Consider the following 22,925-nt stretch of genomic DNA (forward strand, 5'->3'; position numbering starts at 1 on the left):
TAATGAGTGAGGCAAGATCTCACGAAAGTTGAACTTACAAATGTAGAATTATGTACCAAAAAAACTGCATTCAAAAATAAAACAATGTAAAACTTTAGAGCCTACAAGTCTACTCATGCCTACTTCTTGGTCAGCCAAACAAGCTTGGTTACAATTTGCAGAAAATAATGCTACCTGCTTCCTGTTTACAATGTCACCTGAAAGTTAGAACAGGCGTTCACATGGCACTGTTTTAGCTGGCGTTGCAAGATATTTATATGCCAGATGCGCTAAAGATTCATATGTCCCTTCATGCTTCAACCACCATTCCAGGGGACATGTTTCCATGCTGATGACAGGTTCTGCTTGATAATGAGTCAAAGCAGTGCGGACTGACGCATGTTCATTTTCATCATCTGAGTCAGATGTCACCAGCATAAGGTTGATTTTCGTTTTTGGTGGTTTGGGTTCTGTAGTTTCCGCATCAGAGTGTTGCTCTTTTAAGACTTCTAAAAGCATACTCCACACCTCGTCCCTCTCCGATTTTAGGCAGCACTTCAGATTCTTAAACCTTGGGTCGAGTGCTGTAGCTATTTTTAGAAATCTCACATCAGTACCTTCTTTGCGTTTTGTCAAATCTGCTGTGAAAGTGTTCTTAAAACGAACATATGCTGGGTCATCATTCGAGACTGCTATAACATGAAATATATGCAGAAAGCGGGTAAAACAGAGCAGGAAACATACAATTCTCCCCCCCCAGGGAGTATAGTCACAAATTTAATTGACGCATTATTTTTTTAACGAGCATCATCAGCATGGCAGCATGTTCTCTGGATTGATGGCCGAAGCATGAAGGGGCATACGAATGTTTAGCATATCTGGCATATAAATTCATTGCAACGCCAGCTACAAAAGTGCCATGCGAATGCCTGTTCTCATTTTCTAGTGACATTGTAAGTAAGAAGCAGGCAGCAGTATCTCCGGTCAATGTAAACAAACTTGTTTGTCTTAGCGATTGGCAGAATAAGAAGTAGGACTGACTGGACTTGTAGGCGCTAAAGTTTTACACAGTTTTGTTTTTGAGTGCAGTTATGTAACCAAAAAAAATCTGCATCTGTAAGTTACACTTTCACGATAAAGAGATTGCACTTCAGTACTTGTATGAGGTGAATTGAAAAATACTATTGCTTTTGTTTATTTTTACAGTGCATATTTTTGTAACCAAAAATAACAATATAAAGTGAGCACTGTGCACTTCGCATTCTGTTTTGTAATTGAAGTCAATATTGAAAATGTAGAAAAAAATCCAAAAATATTTAATAAATTTCAATTTGTATTGTTATAAGTGCGATTGTTATAAGTGCGATTAATAGCGATTAATTTTTTTGAACATGATTAATTTTTTTGAGTTAATCGTGTGAGTTAACTGCGATTAATTGACAGCCCTACTTATGATGAACAGCACCCTGCTTTGCAAATTGTCCCATTGAAATCACAAATAAGGTGTGACTGATGTAAAAGTGGCAAAGCTGGGCCCTTAGACTTTGAAGAGATGATAAAAGAAATGCTTCATGTGGCAAATCTTATAAAAAGCTCTACTTAGCAAACTTATCCAAAAATAATAAACTCTCACAAAAGCCACATCTTATCTCTCTTCTCATTTGCTTCCTCAAACGGCCACCATTTGATGGAACAAGAGGCTATTCAATAAGCTGGAAAAAGAGAGCGCTCAGTTCCAAAAAGACTAGACAGACTTACTTTGAGGAGGGGCAGGAGCCTTAGTATTAATGTTCAGTTATACAGCAAAGATTCTCATAAATACCCACAACAAATGAAATCAGATTTCAAATGCAAGACTTCAAATTCCAAGACACTTAATTGAGCAAAACTCTCACTGATTTCAATGGAACTCTGAGCAATTAAAATAAGTTTCCCAAAATTTGTCTTTCTACCTCACCTCCTAAGAAGCCACAAGTTAATGTAACCTTAAAGTTAAGAGTTTAACTGCACAAGTCGGGCTTCTATTGCCATTTATCTCAGGTCCCTGGCACATATGTGTTATTTTATATGCTGTTAAAAGTATGCCTTCTTATAGCAGTATAATGTGGTGAATTACAGTCGTTATGGTAATCATATCTTTGAATTCCACAATTTGTGCATAAAATCTCATCCATGCTGCCAGTGGACAGAAGAAATTGTCAAAGAACCCTTGAGCTGCACCAAATATGCAGACAATCTCAAACTGAAGGTGTTTTTAAAAATTGTCTTTTTTACTTGGGGTTTATTAACCCTAATCTTCCATAATTTGAAACCTGTGTAAATAGTAGAATTCACCTTTTAAGAAAAATGTTTATGGATGTTTTTCAACTTTTTACAGCAATGGAACAATAATGTTCTCTTTGGTAAAGTGCAATAAAAGAAGCTGAGAAGTAAAGTTCCAGTGTGTGTTATGAATATACGTTCATTCAATTGAAAAGATGGTTACCTGGATTCCAGTTAAGAAAGTTCAAAGGTGTGTGGTCTGACCACTGCCAGCCTCCAGAAATGTCCAGTTGGTTTAAGCCAATCCAAAACGCCTCTGCAATGCCATCTTTAGCTGGAATTAATAATTAAAAATGGTTAACTAAAACTACGTCCATCCATTAAACAGTTGTTTTTAAACTAAGGAGCTAACTGAAAATATGTCCAATACAGAAACATTTTGCATTGAATATGGATGTGCAACTTCTACTGAAGTCAGAAGAAGGTAAGGTCCCTGGGCAGAATTTGGCCCCCTTAATATGTTACAGAATTCTGTTTCTTCCTCCTGTTCCCTCCAGAAGCTGATTGTTTTATTCTCCCATACTCAAAGACACAGTGACACCTCCTGCAGTCCAAGCCTGAATAAAGCCCTGTATGGCTGCACAGGTGATTACATGTCAATGGCACAAAACACCCTCTTCCTCAAGGGATAAGTGCACTGCTAGAATGGATATAACTAATTTGATTTCCAGATCCAAGCCTGGATCCCATGCACTGCACTGACACTAAACTGTCATGCTGACTCATTCTGCATTTTGTGTGTGGACACTGGCCGTTTACTTCTGTTTATATTCACAACACTATAATACAATCGGATGAGCTACCTGAGAAAATCTCAGGTTAGATTAGTATTCATTCCTATTATACAAGTTACAGCACCAAGAGATCTTACATGCCAGAGAATTTTAATGCTACCTTGAAATTATTCTACTTGTCAGGGTTTCCTGATATTCTGCTGCCAACATACTCCTCTCATCCATTTATTACAGACAGTTATACCTACCTTGTATATAACTTAATTCAGTTGTACTTGTGATGCTCAATAAATCTCCCCCTTGTGTTTGACATGAAATATAGGCTTCTTTCCAAGAAAGCGCAGACTGTGTGTTTAACTGGTAGCAACTTTCAGATCCTGGATCGTGTTCCCAGGTATCATGACAACCATCCTCTGTTTAACACAAACACATGATACTGGTGACTATAGCAAAACAATAACTGCATTTGGGTTTTTTCAAACATTTTAGTGAACATTATTGTAATACAGAGGAAAATGCAAGGAAGTGTTTTAGTTGTATGTTAAAATCACTCATATTACAGAGTATATTTGTATCGATTGTTATATCAATGTTCCAATATCAGTGAAACCTAATTTAAAAAGAGTTTAGTATGCATATATCGTACCATAAAATGGAACTGTACACACATGACATTGAAGAACTCTGTTAGAACATCTATTTAGAAAACCTACGTGCCTGGTTTTAAGCAGATTCCCCATTTGGCATCCTGATTGTAATTGGAGGTTGTGGCACACCATTCGCCATCTGTGTGTGTTTCATCCCGAATGCAGTCTTGATACCATGTCTTATTAACTAGGAAGGGGAACTCACAGGGCCTTCCATAGGAGTTACCATCCCTCGTATAGATCTCTGTAGGAAAAGCAACAAAACAGCAGATTTAGTATTTGAAAGAGAAATCTGAACACACCTGAAAGCATTATAATGAATGAATAATCTAAAACTCCCCTCTCACAAGTTTGTTGAGGAAGAAAAGAGTAGCAAATAAAAGCTACTACTTACATGGAGAATGTTAACTTAAAAATTACCAAATCACATTACTGTCTAGGAATATTGAACTCTATTGTTACAAATAACACATAATAATACTATAACTAGAAGTGATTAAAGAAAAATATTTTTTCTGTTCCTCCCCACTCCCCAGGCATTACTTTGTGTATTAGCCAGTTTCACTATGCTTCCTGTATGGTCAATTAGACCCCAATCCTGTGAACACACTTGTGTTGAACTTCATGCATTTCAGTAATCCCACTGAGTTCAATAAGACTCTTTACACATGTAACAATAAGCATGCATATAAGCATTTGCAGGATCATCACCTTAGTTAGTTTCCCCTTTTGTTCCTGTGAATCCTTCCCACAAGGAGTCGGGGCCAGCTAGCCACAAAGCACCACCAAAAGATCTGAGGACACAAGTGAGCCACACCCCAGTATGGGACCCCTGGATTCGATTTCAAGTTGATGGTGTCCCTTTAAACAAACACGAAAATGCTGTATATTACTGTTAACTGCTATTACTTTCTGCCCAGTCTAATGGAAATTGTAAAATGTATTATATCACCCATAAAGGGCTCTTATAGAATACTTTACCTAGCCCAAATTTGACTCCATGCCTGCTGGACTACAGAGGCATTGCACTACTCCCTTCTCAGAAGCAATAAATACAACACAGCTCCCAGAGTCAGAGATACAGAGTGCACCAAGTTTGACTGCCATGTCAATGTTGTATTCTGAGTCATCATGGCTATAGCATTGGGGGATACATTAAACACATTCAAAACACCCCCTTCCTCCTCATGAAGGGGCAGGTTATTCTCTGCATGACAGATTGTTAGTCAACTAGGGAAGAAATGCTAAAGGGACATTGTGGCCTGCAGCAACTTTTCCCCAAGGCTAGATCTATACTAGGAGCAATTTGCTGCTATAGCTATTCTGGTATAATATACCAGTGAAACTCTCCCAGCAAGGACACAGCAAAACTACATCTACACTAGAGCTTTTTCCGGCACACCTATGTCCATCAGGGATCACACCACATGACATGCCTGATCAATACAGCCATGCTAGCAAAAGTCGGAAGTGTACACATGGCCTAAGTGACAGCTCCCTCTGTTAGAGGGCGAGGAGTCATATGACCCTCAAGACTCCCCTGAGAGTCCTCTTAACCTAGACAAAAATCAAGGATCAGGAAGAGGAAAAAGGGATTCCCCCAGTAGATCTCTGATAGGGGAATCTCTTGGAGGGGAGGAAGAATGGTCTACTAGATAGGGCACTGGACTGAGACTCCAGAGACCATTGTTCAGTTCCTGGCTTAGCCACAGACTTTCTGTGTGACCTTGGGCAAGTTACTTGGGGCCAAATTTACAAAGGTATTTCGATGTCTAAAGATGCAGACAGGTGCCCAACTTCCTTAGGTACTTTTGTAAATCACACTAGGGCCCAGATCTTCAAAAGGTATTTAAGGCACCTAAGTGAGTCACACACCTAAATATCTTTGAAGATCTGGGCCTCAGTGTTCATCTGCCTCTTTAGGCACTTAAATACCCGTGTCTCTCAGTGCCTCATTCCCCATCCGTAAAATGGGGATAATAATACTTCCCTATCTAAGAGGGGTGTTGTGAGTATAAAATCCATGGATGATTGCGAGGTGCTCATTTACTATCGTGACAATAGTTGTAAAAACAGTGCTGGAAGCTGTCACTGTGGGCATAGGTTCTCTACAACTTCCAAATAGGTATAGGAAGCTGATCCTCTTCCTATTGTGGCAAACACGTGTGAGTTGCAGGGTAAGTACGCATGACCAGAACTCCCTGTAAAAATCCATGAAGCTGACACATTGTCCTCCTTTAAACCCCTCCTAAAAATTCACTTCTGCCATGTTGCCTACAGAAACTTGACAATAACAAAGCAGCTGGTGTGCTTTAACCACTGCTTCTTATGCTAAACATAATAGTCTCATTGTCACTGTGTCTGTTATATCCATCTGTTGTCTCTTGTCATATAAAAGCTTGTATAGCCTGTTGGGGGCAGTACCATCCTTTTCATCATATGTCTGTACAGCACCTTGCACAATGCAGCCCCAATCCCTGACTTGAGCCACTACTGCAATGCAAATAAATAAAATAATAAATAATAATAATAAAGTAATAACAATACATAGGGCTTCTGTTTTACAGGATATATTAATTTCATTTTGGGGGTTATTTTTGTAATTGTTGAGTTTGATGTTGATGGGATTTTCAGGGTTTTCTTTTTACATATACCATATGAATAATGTATATTATATACTGTCATGAGTAAGCTTTTTGTAATGTTCCCTGGTGCTATTTAACATAGTACTGTTTCAAACAGCACTATGTTAAAGTGCACTAGGGAACCTTTAATGTGCACCAGCAGGATCAATATGGACCAATTAATGCACAACACAGTAGTGCGCTTTAGAAATCACACCCTTATAGTTCATCTAGCTGCTCCATGTACACAAGCCCTTAGATACAAGTAACAATTTCTGTGTTTTCTAGTGTTTATTGGATAAACACCAATTTCTTTTTCCTTTTCTGTATCAGGAATGTTTTACTGGTGTTTATTGGATAAAACTGAAAATCAGAAGCCCTATAATAGGTTACTCTAGCTATGGCAGTAGCAGTAATTTTGGTAAGCTGCATGGCACCAAGAAGGAGAAGAGTGAAGAAGATCCTGGGATCCTGGAAAGAAAGGCAGGGACTGTCTTTATTTGTGTGCATCATCAATGCAAAGCATTTTAATAATAAATAAAATAAATAAAATAATAGTTAATAATAGAGAGTTTTGGAGCATGTTGCATGAGATCATCTTCCAATCAGCTCAGCAGCTGTCTGGTATTGAACTATTACTGTTTTTGGCTTTGCACAGTGTGCAGACTATTCCCCTTTACCTAGATAGCAGAGAATAAACTATTAAAGACAAAACCTGTCTCTCTGTTCTTTCTTTGCACTACTCCAGAGGCAGCTATTTCCTGCCTTTTATACAGGGCTTGTGGCAAAGATACAATCCAGGCCTATTTTTTTCAAACCAAGCAGCTAATGGTTTGTTATTAAGGGTCTGACTTTTTAAAAAAAGTTAAAATAATGCTGTTATGGAGAAAAGTAGGTCAATCTACACTTTCTCCATGAAAAACTATTTACTCGTGAACTTTCGCACAGTGATCCACCAATTATCATGGTTAAAATATTGTTTATTTAAATGCAAAAAATATTGCAGATAACCAGTTACACAGTTTTCAGATCACCACTCCTACTAATCAGTGTCAAGAACAGATTTAGGGTGGTAGGGAAAGAAAAAAAACCTGAAATCCTGGTCTGAATGAAGTTAATGGCAAAACTTCCACTGACTTAAACAGGGACAGGAAAAGGCCTATCAACTACAGTCTTGCTAGGAGGCGGCTAGTGTTTCATATATGAAAGGGATGCTATCAAAAGAATGGTAGGTGTACATGTATAAAACTAGCCTTTTACTTGACACCACTTCTCTGTAATTAATCAATCAATAAACACCACTTTATAAATTTGCAGTTCCTGAACATCATTATCTCTCTGGGGCAAACATTTCCTTCCTTTATCAGTCTTTCAAACGCTTAGAAGTTGGCATACTCCCACATATTGTTAGTGAAAATCATCACCGTATCTCCTACTTCTTCCAGAACAAAATCAAAACCACAGACTTACCACGGTAAGGGTATTCACAAATATCATCGGAAGAGTTACTTCTTCTCCAGGTGTCTGACGAATTTATACTTGCAGTCACAACATTGTCTTTTAAAGTCAGTTTGTACTGGGATGCACCAAATATGGAAGCATCAACACATCGCCACCACAGCAGAAGTTGTGAATCACAATTAACCATTTTCAATGGAGATGCTGGTTTGGCTATATTTAATCCAAGGCACTGTTGGGATCCCAAGTGGAAAAGGCGATTTTGGGAGACCCATTTCCACAAAGTTTCATCTGTCTCCTTGCAGTCTGCTGCCATGATCTGTGAGTTTTTAACTTGTAGGCACTTGCTGGTTTTTTCATGGCGAATGGTAAATGCACCATTACCTATATATAAATACACATGTGTGATTTACATGGGAAATTTTGTTTTTAAAACTAAGACAAGTTCTGATATGCTCTACCAGAAAGGACTAGCAATTGCAGTACATATACGATTGCTTATCACTTAGGCTAAGATTTTGTCATTGGAGGTTGAGACTATTTGTCATGGATATTTTTAGTAAAAGTCACGGACTGGTCAAGGGCAATAAAGAAAAATTCGGGGAAGCCCGTGACCTGTCCCTGACTTTTACTAAAAACATCCATGACAAAATGGGAAACCTCTGGGCAGCTGAGGGGCTGGATAGGAGCTCTGGGGCCCTCACCACTCATGGGGGCTTGGAGCGCCAGGGTCCCCCTTCACCTAGGCTGGGAGCTGCAGGGGTCCCCCCACACTCTGCAGCACGGCTGAGCTGCAGTGATCCCCTTGCCGACCACAACAGTGGAGGGCTGCGGGGGTCCCCCTGCCGTGGCGGGGAGCTGCAGAGATCAATGCCATGGGTGACTGGGGGCTGAAGGGTGACTCTGCTGCCACGATGGTGGGGAGCTGTGGTGGTCCCCCTGCTGCCCCTGCTGCAACGGCAGTGAGAAGCTGCAGGGATGACCTGCCACCCATGGTGGCCAGGGGTTGCAGGGATCTACCTGCTGCCCGTGATGGGGAGCTGCTGCGGTCCCCCTGCCGCTGCAGCAGCCGGGGGCTGAGGGCAGCTGGGAGCTGCCGGGTACCCGCGTCGCCATGGCGGTAGATGGCTGCAGGGTCCCACTGCCATTGTGGCGGTGGGAAGCTGCGGGTATCCCCTGCCGCCCATGGTGGTGAGAGGTTGCAGGGGTCCCCTGCGGCGGCTGGAAGCTGCAGCGGCAGGAGTATCTGGCAGCTCCCAGCCACTGTGGCTGAAGTCCTGGAGGTCTTTGGAAGTCACAGATACTGTGACTTCTGTGACCTCTGTGACAAAATCACAGTCTTACTTACCACTGGCACAACTTACATAAACCCTAGTGTTAGTAGCACATTTAATTTCATCTTCCTTAGTGAAAAATTTCTGTTAATAAAACAAAAATAATTCTTTCTAAATGTGCATAAAATGAGTTTACAATGTCAGGGCTGAGCTAAGCCCAGTGAGGTCAATGGGAGTCTTTCTATTGACGTCAGTGCACACTGGATCAAATGTTGGATTGATTTGCAAACTGCCTGGGACCGGGACCTTGTTTGCATGCCTGTGGTAAATCAACTAGCACGCTGTAGTTGATACACAAGCAGTAATAAATAATGATCATCATCATCTTTATCTGCTAATCAGCAGGAACTGTCTCTAAATGTGTGGCTGTATGGTGTCCAGCTCATTGGAACCCGCATCCAGACTGGGGTTCTTGGTTGCTACTGTTATATTAATTAATAATAACCATCATATAATAATGGACAATTATCCCATTTTGGAAATGTGCATACAACCATAAAACCATACAATTAACCAGGGCTTGAAATATTTACCCAACACTTACCAGCCTTAGGACTAAGGTAACATTTTCAGAAGAATTAGGGAGCCTAGGTCCCTTCAAGAGTGACTTAGATTTTGCCTATATGGGAAAGTTTTTTCTGGTATAACCTAAGGTGTGGATTTAAAAGGATATAGTTACACTAGTATAACTTCCCATGTGGATACTGACTGGCCTTTTTTCAATATATCTTATGTCAGTTGGGAAGGATTTGAGGCTAAACTGAAAAAACAAACAAACAATTTTTATACCAGAATAAGAGTGTCCACAGGCTTATACCAGTTTAACTATATCAGTATTATGATAAAACTGTCCTATAGGCAAGGCCTACACTATAAAGTTATGTTCACATATGCTATGTCAGCTAGGAGTGTGAAAAAATTCAAACACCCCAGCTCTGGCAGCAAAACCCCTAGTGTTGTCGCAACTATGCTGGCAGAGGAGTACGTACCTCCCCCATTTCAAGTGGTAAAGTGGGATGGGTCCTACTCCTGGGGGTGTGAGAGGCTCGGGGGAGGGGGGTTGCACAGCAAGTCTGCCCCACACACACCCCAGAGCAGCAGCTCCTGTGGCTCCTGTTCCACAGGGCTGGGTGGGCTCGGTTTCCTACTCCAGGCATTGTGGCCTGGCTGGTGTCACAGGTCCACTCACGTTTGGCCTGGTCATATCTGCTTAGGGTCCTTTCCAGCCCTACATAGCTATGATTCTTAAAAGATTGTACTTCCACTAGAAGTGCAGAACAGAGAAACACCAAGAAATCATAGCTTAAGTATCCACTTGAGTTGTAATCCTTCTCTTCTCAGGATCTGACTATGTTGGAACATCTGCAGAGATTGGAAATTACAACTGAGATGTAATCAGCACTTAGATACTGTTCTGATAGGCACCTTAGTAGTACCTGATGAGATAAAGAAAGAGAAAAAGATATATTGTGCATTTTGGTTGTCTCTTGGGCATGTGAAAAGCAGCATCCTTTGTCCTGCAGCTATGGCAAGCTTTCCCAGGCTGGAAGGCAATGTGATTTTTCCAAGCCATTTGGATAGTAAAGGATACAGATAGGGACAGTGGATTTTGAAAAAAAAAATCTGTTGTAAGTGAATTTAGAAAAGCTTCCCACACGACTTCAACCAGCATGCCTCAGCTCTCCATCTACTGGCACCTTCTCTATCTGATAGCTTTCTTTGATAGGATAACGAGTCTTGTGGATAAGGGAAAAGCGGTGGATGTGGTATACCTAGACTTTAGTAAGGCATCTGATATGGTCTCGCATAATATTCTTATTGATAAACTAGGCAAATACAACTTAGATGGGGCAACTATAAGGTAGGTGCATAACTGGCTGGATAACCGTACTCAGAGAGTAGTTGTTAACGGTTCCCAATCCTGCTGGAAAGGTATAACAAGTGGGGTTCCGCGGGGGTCTGTTTTGGGACTGGCTCTGTTCAATATCTTCATCAACGACTTAATAAGCATACTTGCTATGCCAATATCTAAGTTTGCAGATGATACCAAACTGGGAGGGAGTGCAACTGCTTTGGAGGATAGGGTCATAATTCAAAATGATCTGGACAAATTGGAGAAATGGTCTGAGGTAAACAGGATGAAGTTTAACAAAGACAAACGCAAAGTGCTCTACTTAGGAAGGAACAATCAGTTTCACACATACAGAATGGGAAGAGACGGTCTAGGAAGGAGTACGGCAGAAAGAAATCTAGGGTTATAGTGGACCACAAGCTAAATATGCGTCAACAGTGTGATGCTGTTGCAGAAAAAGCAAACATGATTCTGGGATGCATAAAAAGGTGTGTTGTGAGCAAGACACGAGAAGTCATTCTTCCGCTCTACTCTGGTTAGGCCTCAACTGGAGTATTGTGTCCAGTTCTAGGCAGCGCATTTCAAGAAAGATGTGGAGAAATTGGAGAGGTCCAGAAAGGAGCAACAAGAATGATTAAAGTCTTGAGAACATGACCTATGAAGGAAGGCTTAAAGAATTGGGTTTGTTTAGTTTGGAAAAGAGAAGACTGAGAGGGGACATGATAGCCGTTTTCAGGTATCTAAAAGGGTGTCATAAGGAGAAGGGAGAAAACTTGTTCACCTTAGCCTCTAAGGATAGAACAAGAAGCAATGGGCTTAAACTGCAGCAAGGGAGGTTTAGGTTGGACATTAGGAAAAAGTTCCTAACTTTCAGGGTGGTTAAACACTGGAATAAACTGCCTAGGGAGGTTGTGGAATCTCCATCTCTGGAGATATTTAAGACTAGGTTAGATAAATGTCTATCAGGGATGGTCTAGAAAGCATTTGGTCCTGCCATGAAGGCAGGGGATTGGACTCGATGACCTCTCAAGGTCCCTTCCAGTCCTAGAATCTATGAATCTATTCAATCTTTGGCTTCTCCTCTGAGTCTGCCAACAGGAATACCTGGAATGGCTTTGGTGATGTGGACCTTTTTTCAGTAGAGTTACAAATGAATTCAAAGTCCTTTTTATGAACATCAGATGACAACATTCATCAAATTGTAACAACTGTCAATTGTTCAACCAAGCTGTGTATGAATAAAACTGGTAATCAGATCATGAGAAATCAGCCTTAGACTATTTTAAATTTTAGAGCCCAATGAAAGCTAATCTGCCACACCAAATACTTAATATTCTAAAATATCCCTATTTGGATGAACAAATCAGCAGCTGATCTGTGTAGGATCCACCCTGACTGCCAGAAGAATTTGTCCAGCACCTGAGAGCGGGACTACACACTGGAAGAACTCCCTAGTGCCCCAATCCTAAACACATCTGCACCAGCACTTTTCTAGCAGTAGGGTCACTTTCAGAGTGAAACAGACTAGGAATTAAGCAGGCCGCAATTCTTTGGACTTTGCTATCTACCCTATTTGCCTCTACTGCTTTTAATACCTTGGTTTGCCCTTGTCACATTATATCGAAACTAAACTTCTTCCATTTCCTTGGCCCTAGCAGGCGAGTTTGCTTTGCCTCGCCTAGCAGTGAACAAACACAAACGCACGAGCTGAAATTCCCCGGCTGCAGAGGGCTGCGCCACTTCCTTATACTGCGGACCCGAACTCTCATCTCTCGGGGCTGGGTTTCCCTGGGTGTTTCGGTTCCAGGTACTGAGGCCAGGACATAGCCAGTCTAGGGCGGTGTTATTTCTGGAGACGCAAAGGGGACGATTACATGGTGGAGAAGGCGGAGGGGACTCGCCGCAAATGTGACGGGAATGAAAGTAAAAGTGAATTGGCGTTTAAGCTGAGCCCTGCCCCGCTCACTCCTACGGTGGGGCCCTCTCGCCTGTCCTTGGGACGGTCCCTCCCCCCAGTGGGGACCCCTTCACCTCTGCACGGGGCGCACATCTCTTCCCACTAGGGGATCCTGCCCCTCGCCACAGGCGCCCGCTCCTCCCAGCTAGTTACAGGCGTTTGTCCGCCCGCTCCCCCAAGTGTCCTGAAGTTGCAACTAAATGCGCCACCAAAGCGCAGATGGGACAGCGCAGCCCCCTGCAGAGACTCACCCTCCCCCCCACCCCGAAGCTTCTCCGGTGCCCAGCTGCCTGGGCTGGGCTCAGGCTCCCCGGGGCTGTGGCCCTGCTGCTCCAGGGACCTGGGCCGGGGGGGTGCCTGGAAGCAGGTAAAGGTAAAAGTCCAGCGGTGCGTTACCTGTGGATGCCCCGCGCGCAAAGCAGCAGGCTGCGAGCAGAGCCACCCAGCCTGTAGCCAGCGAGCGCCCGGGCGCCCTCCTCATCCTCTCACAGGGCGAGTGCGGAGCACGACAGGCAGCTGCCCGACCCCCGGAGAGATCCCCGAGCGCTTCCCAGCGCAGTGACACTCCCCAGTCCCACGGGCACTCGCTGCAACCCATTGGAGGAGGCTGGGGCCAATCAGTGTTCTCCTTGACTCCAGGCTGGGCGGGTAAGTTGTTGCCGGGCGAAAGCATGTCTAAGGCGTTTACCCTACTAGTTTCACCACGGACCTTACTTAAGATCACACCTCTCAGGGCATTCAGGCCCCTGGCTGGGGTGCAAAGGGGAACAAGGGCCTCACTGAGGCACACATAAAAGGAACAGTGTGAGAAGCTTTAAAAGCACAGGATTTATTTCTACTCCCCCATCAGTCTCCAGCAGTTCAGCTGCAGCCCTCCATGTCACCTCCTCTCATCCCCCATGTCACCTCCCCATCAGTTCAGCTCCAGCCCCCGCATCAGTCAACTTAACCCCTTTCTGGGCTGGGAGTACATAAGATTGTACATCTTCAGCTGCTGTTTTAGGGTTGCCAATTTTGGTTGGACATATTCCTTGAGGTTTCGTCACATGATAATCCTCAATTAAAGATCATAATCTTTCATTCCTGAAGACTCCAAGGCAATACTGTAGGATTGGCAACCCTAATTCACCCTCTCTGCCCTTTCCGAGGCCCAGGAGGGAGCAGGAGAAGCAGAGGCCTGTCCAGCTGTTCACAAGAAGGAAGGGGGAGGAGGGAGCTTCTGGGGTCCTATGAGAATGGCTTGGTGGTGCTGAGAGAGAGAGCACACTCTTCCTATAGCAGCTCTGATTGATTGATTGCTCTTCCCCAGGAGGTGGGAAGTGGGGCAGGCAGCCAATCAGAGGGGGTTCTGCCACCTCTGAACTTGCCAAAGGGCTGGAAATAGGGACCAGCACCAGCCCTAAATGTCATTTGCAACAAAACTCACAGGAGTTGGCAACAAATAGTGTCTGATTCAGCATTACTGGGGGACGGATGGAGGCCACACTTAAAGATGATCTTATAATACTAAGTTCAGAGCCTGAAACAGAGCTAGCTCTGGAATTTCCAGCTGATGCTCTAATCCAGAGCTTTGGTGGCAGCCTATGTTTATAATGTAAATGTTTGGAGCAAGGATTGGTCTAATACTGGGTCTTGTATAGAGCCTGGACCCTCCAGGTGATTAAAAAATAATACATAATAATGATGGGCCAGGTTTTCCACTGTGTAAATCTGTTTAGCCCCATTGATGTCACTGGAACTATTATAATTTACACTGGATGAGTATCTGGGGCAAGGTAATAATTAAAGAGAAATACAAGATCCTTATGGGATGTGGGCAAATTTGGGTCTGAACAAAGAGGCACTACAGAGAGGCACGCTTAAGACAATAATGTTAAAAAGGGAAAGAGAAAACATGGGGATATATATGTCCTATGGTATTGCAACATGCCAAGTAGGTCACGTCTATTCTCAGAAAAGAGAAACAAAAACCTTCAGGGAGAAAGAGGACCAAGGGAGAGAATGAGAGAGGGAAGAAGCCGAGGGTGAGAATGCAGTGAGGTGGGGAGTGAGGACTAAAGAGGAGAAGGTGGGATAAGGAGAAATGATGGAAGAAAGAAGCTCAAGGGGGAGAGTTTGGTCATTGACTTCAGTAGAAGATGGATCAGGCCTTAGCTCCTTAGTACAGTTTTAAGGCTTTCTGAGTCCAGCCTGAGCTGCCTTTGTATCTCGCTGGTGTTTCTTGGCTGAATTACTTCAGTTCAATAAGGGAAATTACAGCCTTTGACATCAACATGGCTTTGCCTCACAATCTAATAATAAGCCACATGACACTATCAAACACACAGAAAGCCTTTTCATTTAATTTTATTTTTTTAATCTGTGGAGAAAATTCTTCTCCCAACATACAGCCCTAAGAATTGGGCTGTGCCTGAATTTCTCAATTGGGACACTCTCTCCTGAGGCTGCAGCATGACAATGAAACTGCTCTGTGGCACTGTTACGTCCTGAGGGCTGTAATAGCCTCTGCTGCTGGTGCTCTCCCCCTACAGAGGAGTACAGTGTACAAGGAATGTACACAGAGAAGACCTCTGTGCACATGCAGAGGTGTGGAATCCCCATGTGAAGATCCCAAATTCTTCCCTCATCCTTTCTGCAACAGAACTGCATTTGTTTCATCAAGGCCCTCTGTGACTGTTGAGGAGGGGCTGGATTTGTGCTATACAGTCAGTCTATGTACATTATTAACATATGAGAGTTTTAAAAAATCATTTAACTCCAGTTGAGTGATAGCATTTTGCTGCTGTGCCATCCAAAACAAATTACTTCAGAGCCATTACTTACATGAGTAAGACCATCAAAAGTTGGTTCTAAAAGGTTTTACCAAGTGCAGGTTGGGAAGATGAGTGGTATTCCTTCGGATTGTAATGGAAAGTTAGTTGCCAAAGAGCCATATCAAAGCATAAAGGAGAAAGAACACAAAGTGTGGTAGACACAATCCACAGGAATGAACAGATGCCTTCTTCCCACAGATGATGAGGAGGAGAAAGGTCACTCTGTGAAGGAACTGGTAGGGGAGTTAACTGTCAGATTATAAAATTCAGGTGTCTATGGCCTCTCTGATTTGAAACAACTGCAGCTAAGAAAATGAGCATATGGGATAAGTGAGTCACAGAGACTAAAAAAAAGACTTGAAGGGGGAAAAAAAACCCAAAGCCTTCCCAAACAAAAAGGCACGTGAAATAAAATATAATCAATTTATGAAGAGATATACTGTGTATATGGTGATCCAGGGATATCTATATAGGCAGTGCCCCAGCTAGGAAAAGAATTCCCTCACTCAAAATTTGCAGAAAAAATTATTGGGGGATCTATTATAATTACATTTAGAAGACAAAACCATTTAAGGGGAGTAAGTCAGATTTCCATCACAGTGGAAGGTGCAACATTGAATCTATTTTGTTAGCCACTACCATATATTTTAGAAGGTTTATGCTAAGCTATATAACTATGAACCAAACTCATAGTATACCTTTTTAGGTATGCTAAGCTTTACAGTAGGATTGTATTAGCCAGAAAAAATTGTATAACCCCAATTTCTTGTATATGCAGGAATTGTCAGAAATGAGATGTGTGTTTTGTTAAGGTTTGCCAACTCATAATTAGTGTGGTGGGCACAAATATCAGGAATATTTGGGCTAGATAAGATGCCAGGATAATTGGTGCTGGCTCTAGAAATATTTGAGGTAGGTGTCTCTCTGTACGCTGAAAAACAGGAGGTACAAACTAGAGAAGAAACAGAAGAAAGGTCTGTGATAATTAGGGTATTTTCTATTATCTTTGGAACAGATTCGAGCTGCAGAGCCGTTTCCCAGGGACTGGTATGTATTTGCTTCTCTGTTTGTGCTGATCTATTTTTGACTAATAAACACCAACTGAGCTGAGCTATTTGACATATCATTGATCAGTATCTAAATCAACCCCACTTACAATTTTACACATCTCTAATATACCCAGTCACTTTAAAATTTGGACACCCAATTGAGAATGTAGGTAGGCTGAATATAATGCTGTCAGGTGTGATGTTGGGAGCTAACTGTCAGAAAGGAGGGACACAAACAAAACTGTATAGGGAGCAAAAATTATGTTCTTCCTGGAACTGAGCAATGAGCCCTGAGTCAGGAAGCAGGTGTTTCCAGAGATGATTTTTTTAAAAAACGTTTCAAACAGAGGGGGAAGAGAGTTCTCTGTAAGTTGCCTTAAAATTAAGATTGATGTATTAGAACAAGATATACATTTTCTGGAACACCAGAGCTGTAAATAAACAGTTAAACCAGAGTGAGGGAGAGCACAGTTCTCATTGGAAATTCTGATAATAAATAATATAATATATGGAGATATACCTATCTCATAGAACTGGAAAGGACCCTGAAAGGTCATTGAGTTGAGTTCAGCCCCCTGCCTTCACTAGCAGGACCAAGTACTGATTTTGCCCCAGATCCCTAAGTGGCCCCCTCAAGAATTAAACTCACAACCCTAGGTTTAGCAGACCAATGCTCAAACCACTGAGCTATCCCACCCCTCTGATGTTGGGGGGACCGTGGGGAGGGAGATTAAAACTAAAGTTAAAAATATATTGAGACATTATGTAGGATGACCAGACGTCCTGATAAAATTGGGACCATCCCGATTTTTAGGTGTTTGTCCCGATATTTAGCTCTGCCGGCTTTTTTTTTTTGCTCCGCCGGCGGACATCCCCCTCCTCCCCGATGGGTCCCGATATTTTCTTCCTCTCATCTGGTCACCCTAGACATTATATGATGTCTCTCTCTTCATACAATATCATAACAAGAATCACCAACACAGACACCTGTACCCATGAGTGTGAGTTCTTTAACTGTTTTCCTCCAACTTTATAACGGTCTGTCTCCAGTCTGGGTGAGGAGGGGGAACATAGTTTTAAGTTTGTAGCAAATGCTATGTGGTGCATATTTACTGCACTTACACCAACAATGATGTATATTAAGTTAAGAAAAGAATTTAAAATCTATTGAAATCTAAACTGTGCAAAGAATCATGTTTGGCTCCCCTAAAATACAGTTCCAGCTTGTGGTCTCTTTTCATATAGCTGTCTACAAGACATCACACTAGGGACCAAATCATTGGTATCATAGGCCTTGCTCCTTCATGTCTCAAGGTAAAAGAACATTTTAGAAGTGCTAAAGATGAATGTTTGTACAGTTTATTATGTTTCAGCAATGACTTTTTTTACTTAATATATTGAAATCTTGAGATAAGCGCAGTAGACATGCAGCCTGCAGATGTTCAGTTGCCAGTTAAAACACATTCATCTTCCCCTCACCCCCCACCCAAACTGGGGACAGACAGTTATAAAGTCAGGGAAAAAATAGTTAAAGAACTCACACCTGTTTTAGTTGCTCGGGTAAACTGCTTTGTTGCTCAGTATATAAACATGGGAACAAGCATTTTGATGATGAAAGTTGCTAAAAGACGCACTTGTTATTATAACATACAAAAGCACAATGTATATTAATTTATATACCCAGGTTTTATGTCCTTTAATGTTTGTATATTGTAAAAGTTTCAAAAACAATTTTTAAATTAATAATGACTATTTATGAAGTGCAAGCTCATTTCTTTTCTGAAGGAAAAGATTGTTGGGCAATAACAGTAATTAAGCCACCAAGAAAAAGCTAGGATACCAACTTGGATAGAAGGAATGATCACCAAGAGAGATATGGAGAAAGCTATTGTAGCTGATAATACAAAAAAGGAAGTACAGTATCGTGTTTCGTTTCCATGGAATATAAACACAACATTTAAAAAAAAAGTAGGAGACACAGGGAAGGTGGGGTGCCCTGGGTAAGACAGAGGTGGAAATTGAAAGCAGATGGAGGAATGCAACCACAAGGAAAACTAAAAACTGGGAAGAACAGAAGGGAAGCATGTATTTAAAACTGATATTTGCTTCTGACAGAAGAAGATCCAACTGAGAAGAGCCCAGATGAGGTCAGCACCCCAAACAGTGAATGGTAGGCACAAGCACTGAAATGGAGCAACTGGAGAGAAGGGCAAATTATCTTGTTTAGTGATTCTATAATGAGGAACATAATGGGCCTGTTATTCATTTACACTACAGCCATTTTATACAACTCTGGCCTTAACGGTGGAAAATACCCACCTTTATGGCATCTTTCAACTGCCAGAGCAGTGTAAAAGGGCCTTAGTAGAAATGAGAATCAAATCTGGAACCTGTAGCCAAACAACGAAAATATGCTCCTGAGAGCCAGCATATCAGCAGTAAGGGTTCCAGATTTCTGTAAAATGTTGGACAACTCCTACTGATCATAATTCATATGGGGACACCTGACACCTGTAAAAGAAGTTTTTGGTAATAGAGGATGACCTCAGAGGTCTGGACAAGCATCTGAGCAAGGGATCCATGCAGGTGATCTTCTTTAGCAATCATGCTGATGACAAGCGCAAATGGAGAAGGAAGACTGATAATGGAAACCTCCAGCTCATCAACAGTGATGGAGAGAGGATTTTGGATTTCTGAAGCTCTGGAATTACATCTGCCATGAGACATGACTGTATGCAATTAAGGACATGGGGGTGCCACCCTTCTGGATTCAAAATGGACAGGGCTTGTTAGGTGAGCTTTGAACTAGGTTTCTGGAGGAGGAGAGTTTTTGGTTAACTCACATGATCTGGCATGTTCCTCCAGCAAAAAAAGACTGACAATGGAGTTGTTCTGAAACAAGATGAAGAGTATGAGCATACTAATGTGTCTACATGCATACAAGGAGTATTGAGAAACAAACAAGAAGAACCAGAAACACTTCTAAATTTTAGAGATTTTGATCTAATGGGCAAACTGTAATTAAAATCTGCTAGGATAATTCTCATAACTGGAATGTGAATAGATGGGTGTAATCTGCATGGCAGAGGTGTGAGAAGAAAGGGTATTATAGGTCAAAGGTGCTTACACTGTAGTAAGCTATGAGTTTGGAGTAAAGACTCAGATGGTAAAATTTTTGATGAAAGTAACAAGAACTGAAAAACAAAAACAACAGTGAGCATCTTCTCTGGACCAGAGGAACTGGTCAAAATCAAGCAATCTGACAATAAATGCAGACTTATTAGTTATAATTGGATAATAGTTGGTTTCCATGTAATGGCTATCTCTGAAGGTGGAGCATCGAAGCCCTTAGTTTGGTTTGTCTTTTGCTGAAGTTATGAGCAAAGAGAGGTTCTGTCTACTGCCTATAAAATGTTAGGGACTTGTCTAGATCTTCAGTCTGTCAGAAATCATCCATAAGTGTATTTTATAAAGCATCTGCTAACACTATTCTCTCTAAAAATGCAAAATGAAAGTGGAGTTCTGAAGCACAACTTGGGGGGATTCTTTAAAAGTATGGTTGGATTATCAAAATGTAATACAAATTACTTTCTTTTTATGGGTGTTTGGCTGTGTGTATTTTTCGGCATTGTTGGGACATGTAAATTCTGCAAAATGATAATAAATTTGGGTGCATTTGAAATATTCATGCAAAATTAAATGCATTCCTCGAAAATAACATTTTCAACTTTTGTTACAAACAAGAAAATGGTACTTTTTCTGATTTTTTTAAATAAAAAAGAATCACTGCTGAGTGAAAACATATTTGCAATGAAAACATGCAGAGATTCATATTTTATCACTTACCTGAAATACTAAAAGTCATTTAATTGTTATTTCACATATAGAGAAGTTTGGTCTGAGTAAAACTGCAAACATTTTCACACAAAACTTTCCAAAACATGATTAAGTTTGCACTTGTCTGGTTTGGGGTCAATACTGTTTTTTATTATTGCAGAAATTAGTATGATAAATAAGGATGCAAAGAATGTGACAATAGCAACTTTCATCTTAACTATGACTGAATGCCAAATGAATGTCTTTGGAGGGATGCATGAGTTTGGCTGACCTGCCCCTGTTGGTGACCATATAACCAGTTTTGGTGACATTCTGGGGTAAGTGACACACAGCCAGCAGCTGGTTAGAAGTTAAAAGAGATGACATCAAAGATCTTTAGTCTCTAAATATGATCTTCTTCTAGATTCTTATTCAATTTGTTGGCTTATTTTGTAACCAAACATTGTATGCATAAGAATTATTTTTAAATGTTAGAGTATTTAGGGTTTTTGAATAAAAAGGGAAATCAAAGCAAAATAGGTTTGTGGTTGTTTAGACTTCCCGTTCCAGCAGCAACAGCACAGTCTTTGAAGACATTATGAAATCATTGTGTTGCATAATTTCAGCAAAGTAACTGAGAGGTAAGAGATCTAATTTTTCAACTGGATTTTTACAGATTTCTGATACTTCTTTTACAATTTTCACAGAATTCCTTAGGACAAACTTAAGGGTTTTGTTTTACATAGTATCTGACTCAGACTGCTGATTCTTATTTACATTGGCATAAGTGAGGGGAGAATAAGGTGAATGGTCACTGTTCTGAAGAATGTTAAAACTAATACTAGACAAGATGCAATGAGGGGGTAATGAGACACTAGGAACAAGTTTAGGGAAGAGAGGAAAGGAAAGGGGTAATATCAGTAAGATAGGTCCTGATGGAGCTCCTTTGACATCGGTGTGCATTTTCTGCTTATACGGATCAGGGTCATAATGAGGTACTCACTGAGGGCTACTGTGCAGCATGGTGTAGTGAAGCTTTTTTTAATGGTATAAAATAAATGTCTTAGTTAGCTAGTTTCTTGTAGGCTTTATAGAAGAGGATCTTCACGAGGGGGTTTAAATGTAGAGAAGGTAGTAGCCTTGTAGGCCAGCTCAGTAGCATGTTCCATGCATAGAAATTTTTGATCTTGAACATATTTTTCTTTCTCCCCTTTGAAGCTGGGGAACTTCCTGGCAAGTATTTCTCTGCATTCTTGTACTGCAACAGATGAAGTGACATGGTAGAAAGTTGGTGCATTGGTTGAGGAAGTCTCTTGTTGTCTCTGACTGATTGCAGCATATAGGGTTTGTAAAATCATATGATATGTGGGAAGCTAGGAAGGTTTCTTCACTTCCACCAGAATGTCTGCAAAAACTTGCACAGTGAACTGTTCAGAGTGGTTGACAGCCAGCGGTGAATCCTTGCAATTTCTACTTAATTGCTGATTTTAGTTGTTCTCATTGTGAAGAGTTGTCATATTACTTTGCGGATAAAATTGCTGAGATTCAGACTGAGATATCTGCTGCTGCAGAAACAAAACCATCTAGGACAAACATTATGTCTTTCTCTGTGTTACAGTCAATATTAGATCATAGAGGTGCTGAGGCAGCTTCATTCCACAACCTGCACATAGGAGCCCAGCTTTCCTAGATGGTGAAGGCCAGAGGGAAGTACAGGCTCCACTGCTGGTTGAGATTGCTAGTGTTTCCCTATCGGAGAGGGGCAGCATTCTTGCCTCCCTTAAAGAAGCTATTGTGAGACCCATGGTCAAGAAACCAACTCTTGATGTTGACAAATCTGGCTAACTTCCCAGTGAGATGGCTGTGACAAGGTAATGGTGGCTGTTTCTTGATGCCTCAGATTTCCAGTCAGTCTCATTATAGACTTGGATGGGATTAAAACTGTACTTTCCGAGTTAGTTGCTCACCTGCTCCTAGCACTGGATGAAGATTAAAGTGCCCATGCTGACTCTTTCAGACCTGTCAGCAGTCTTTGATACCATTGAGCACAAGACATTGTTGAGTTGTTTGTGAACACTAGTATATGTGGCTGGAGCTGCTCAAGAAGGTTCCATTCTTATTCTGAGAATACTGTTCCACTGCCTCAAGCGATCTCTCTAGTGGCCAGAGGTTGATATTGTCAGCTTTATTGTTCAGTATGAATAGGAGGGTTAGTGGGGAGACAAGGGCTGGAAAGCATTCTGTAATGCTGATGACTTCCAACTCTACATCTCTTCCATGTCTGATCCAGCAGGAGTAACCTAAGTGCCTAAATGAACTTCACCTATGTTGCCTATAGGC

The 22,925-nt window shown here is 41.5% G+C and overlaps 1 protein-coding gene and 1 long non-coding RNA gene across 2 annotated transcripts in view; one reads left to right on the forward strand and one right to left on the reverse strand.

The window, feature by feature from the left end:
• Positions 1 to 13,595, reverse strand: part of LY75 (lymphocyte antigen 75) — a 73,404-nt gene extending 59,809 nt beyond the window's left edge. Inside the window, exons 1-5 of the mRNA XM_005309418.5 lie at positions 13,304 to 13,595; positions 7,777 to 8,148; positions 3,753 to 3,926; positions 3,284 to 3,448; positions 2,465 to 2,575 (exon numbers count right to left, since the gene is read on the reverse strand). Coding sequence (XP_005309475.4) covers positions 2,465 to 2,575; positions 3,284 to 3,448; positions 3,753 to 3,926; positions 7,777 to 8,148; positions 13,304 to 13,580 — 1,099 coding nt within the window. The 5' untranslated portion in view covers positions 13,581 to 13,595. The remainder of the gene's footprint in view (positions 1 to 2,464; positions 2,576 to 3,283; positions 3,449 to 3,752; positions 3,927 to 7,776; positions 8,149 to 13,303) is intronic.
• The window catches only part of LOC103307515 (uncharacterized), a 42,940-nt gene continuing 33,428 nt past the window's right edge, over positions 13,414 to 22,925 (forward strand). Inside the window, exons 1-2 of the long non-coding RNA XR_006176974.2 lie at positions 13,414 to 13,555; positions 16,736 to 16,767. This is a non-coding gene — a long non-coding RNA (uncharacterized LOC103307515). The remainder of the gene's footprint in view (positions 13,556 to 16,735; positions 16,768 to 22,925) is intronic.

The sequence above is a fragment of the Chrysemys picta genome, chromosome 11 (assembly GCF_011386835.1).
Source record: "Chrysemys picta bellii isolate R12L10 chromosome 11, ASM1138683v2, whole genome shotgun sequence".
Taxonomy (NCBI): Eukaryota; Metazoa; Chordata; order Testudines; family Emydidae; genus Chrysemys; species Chrysemys picta.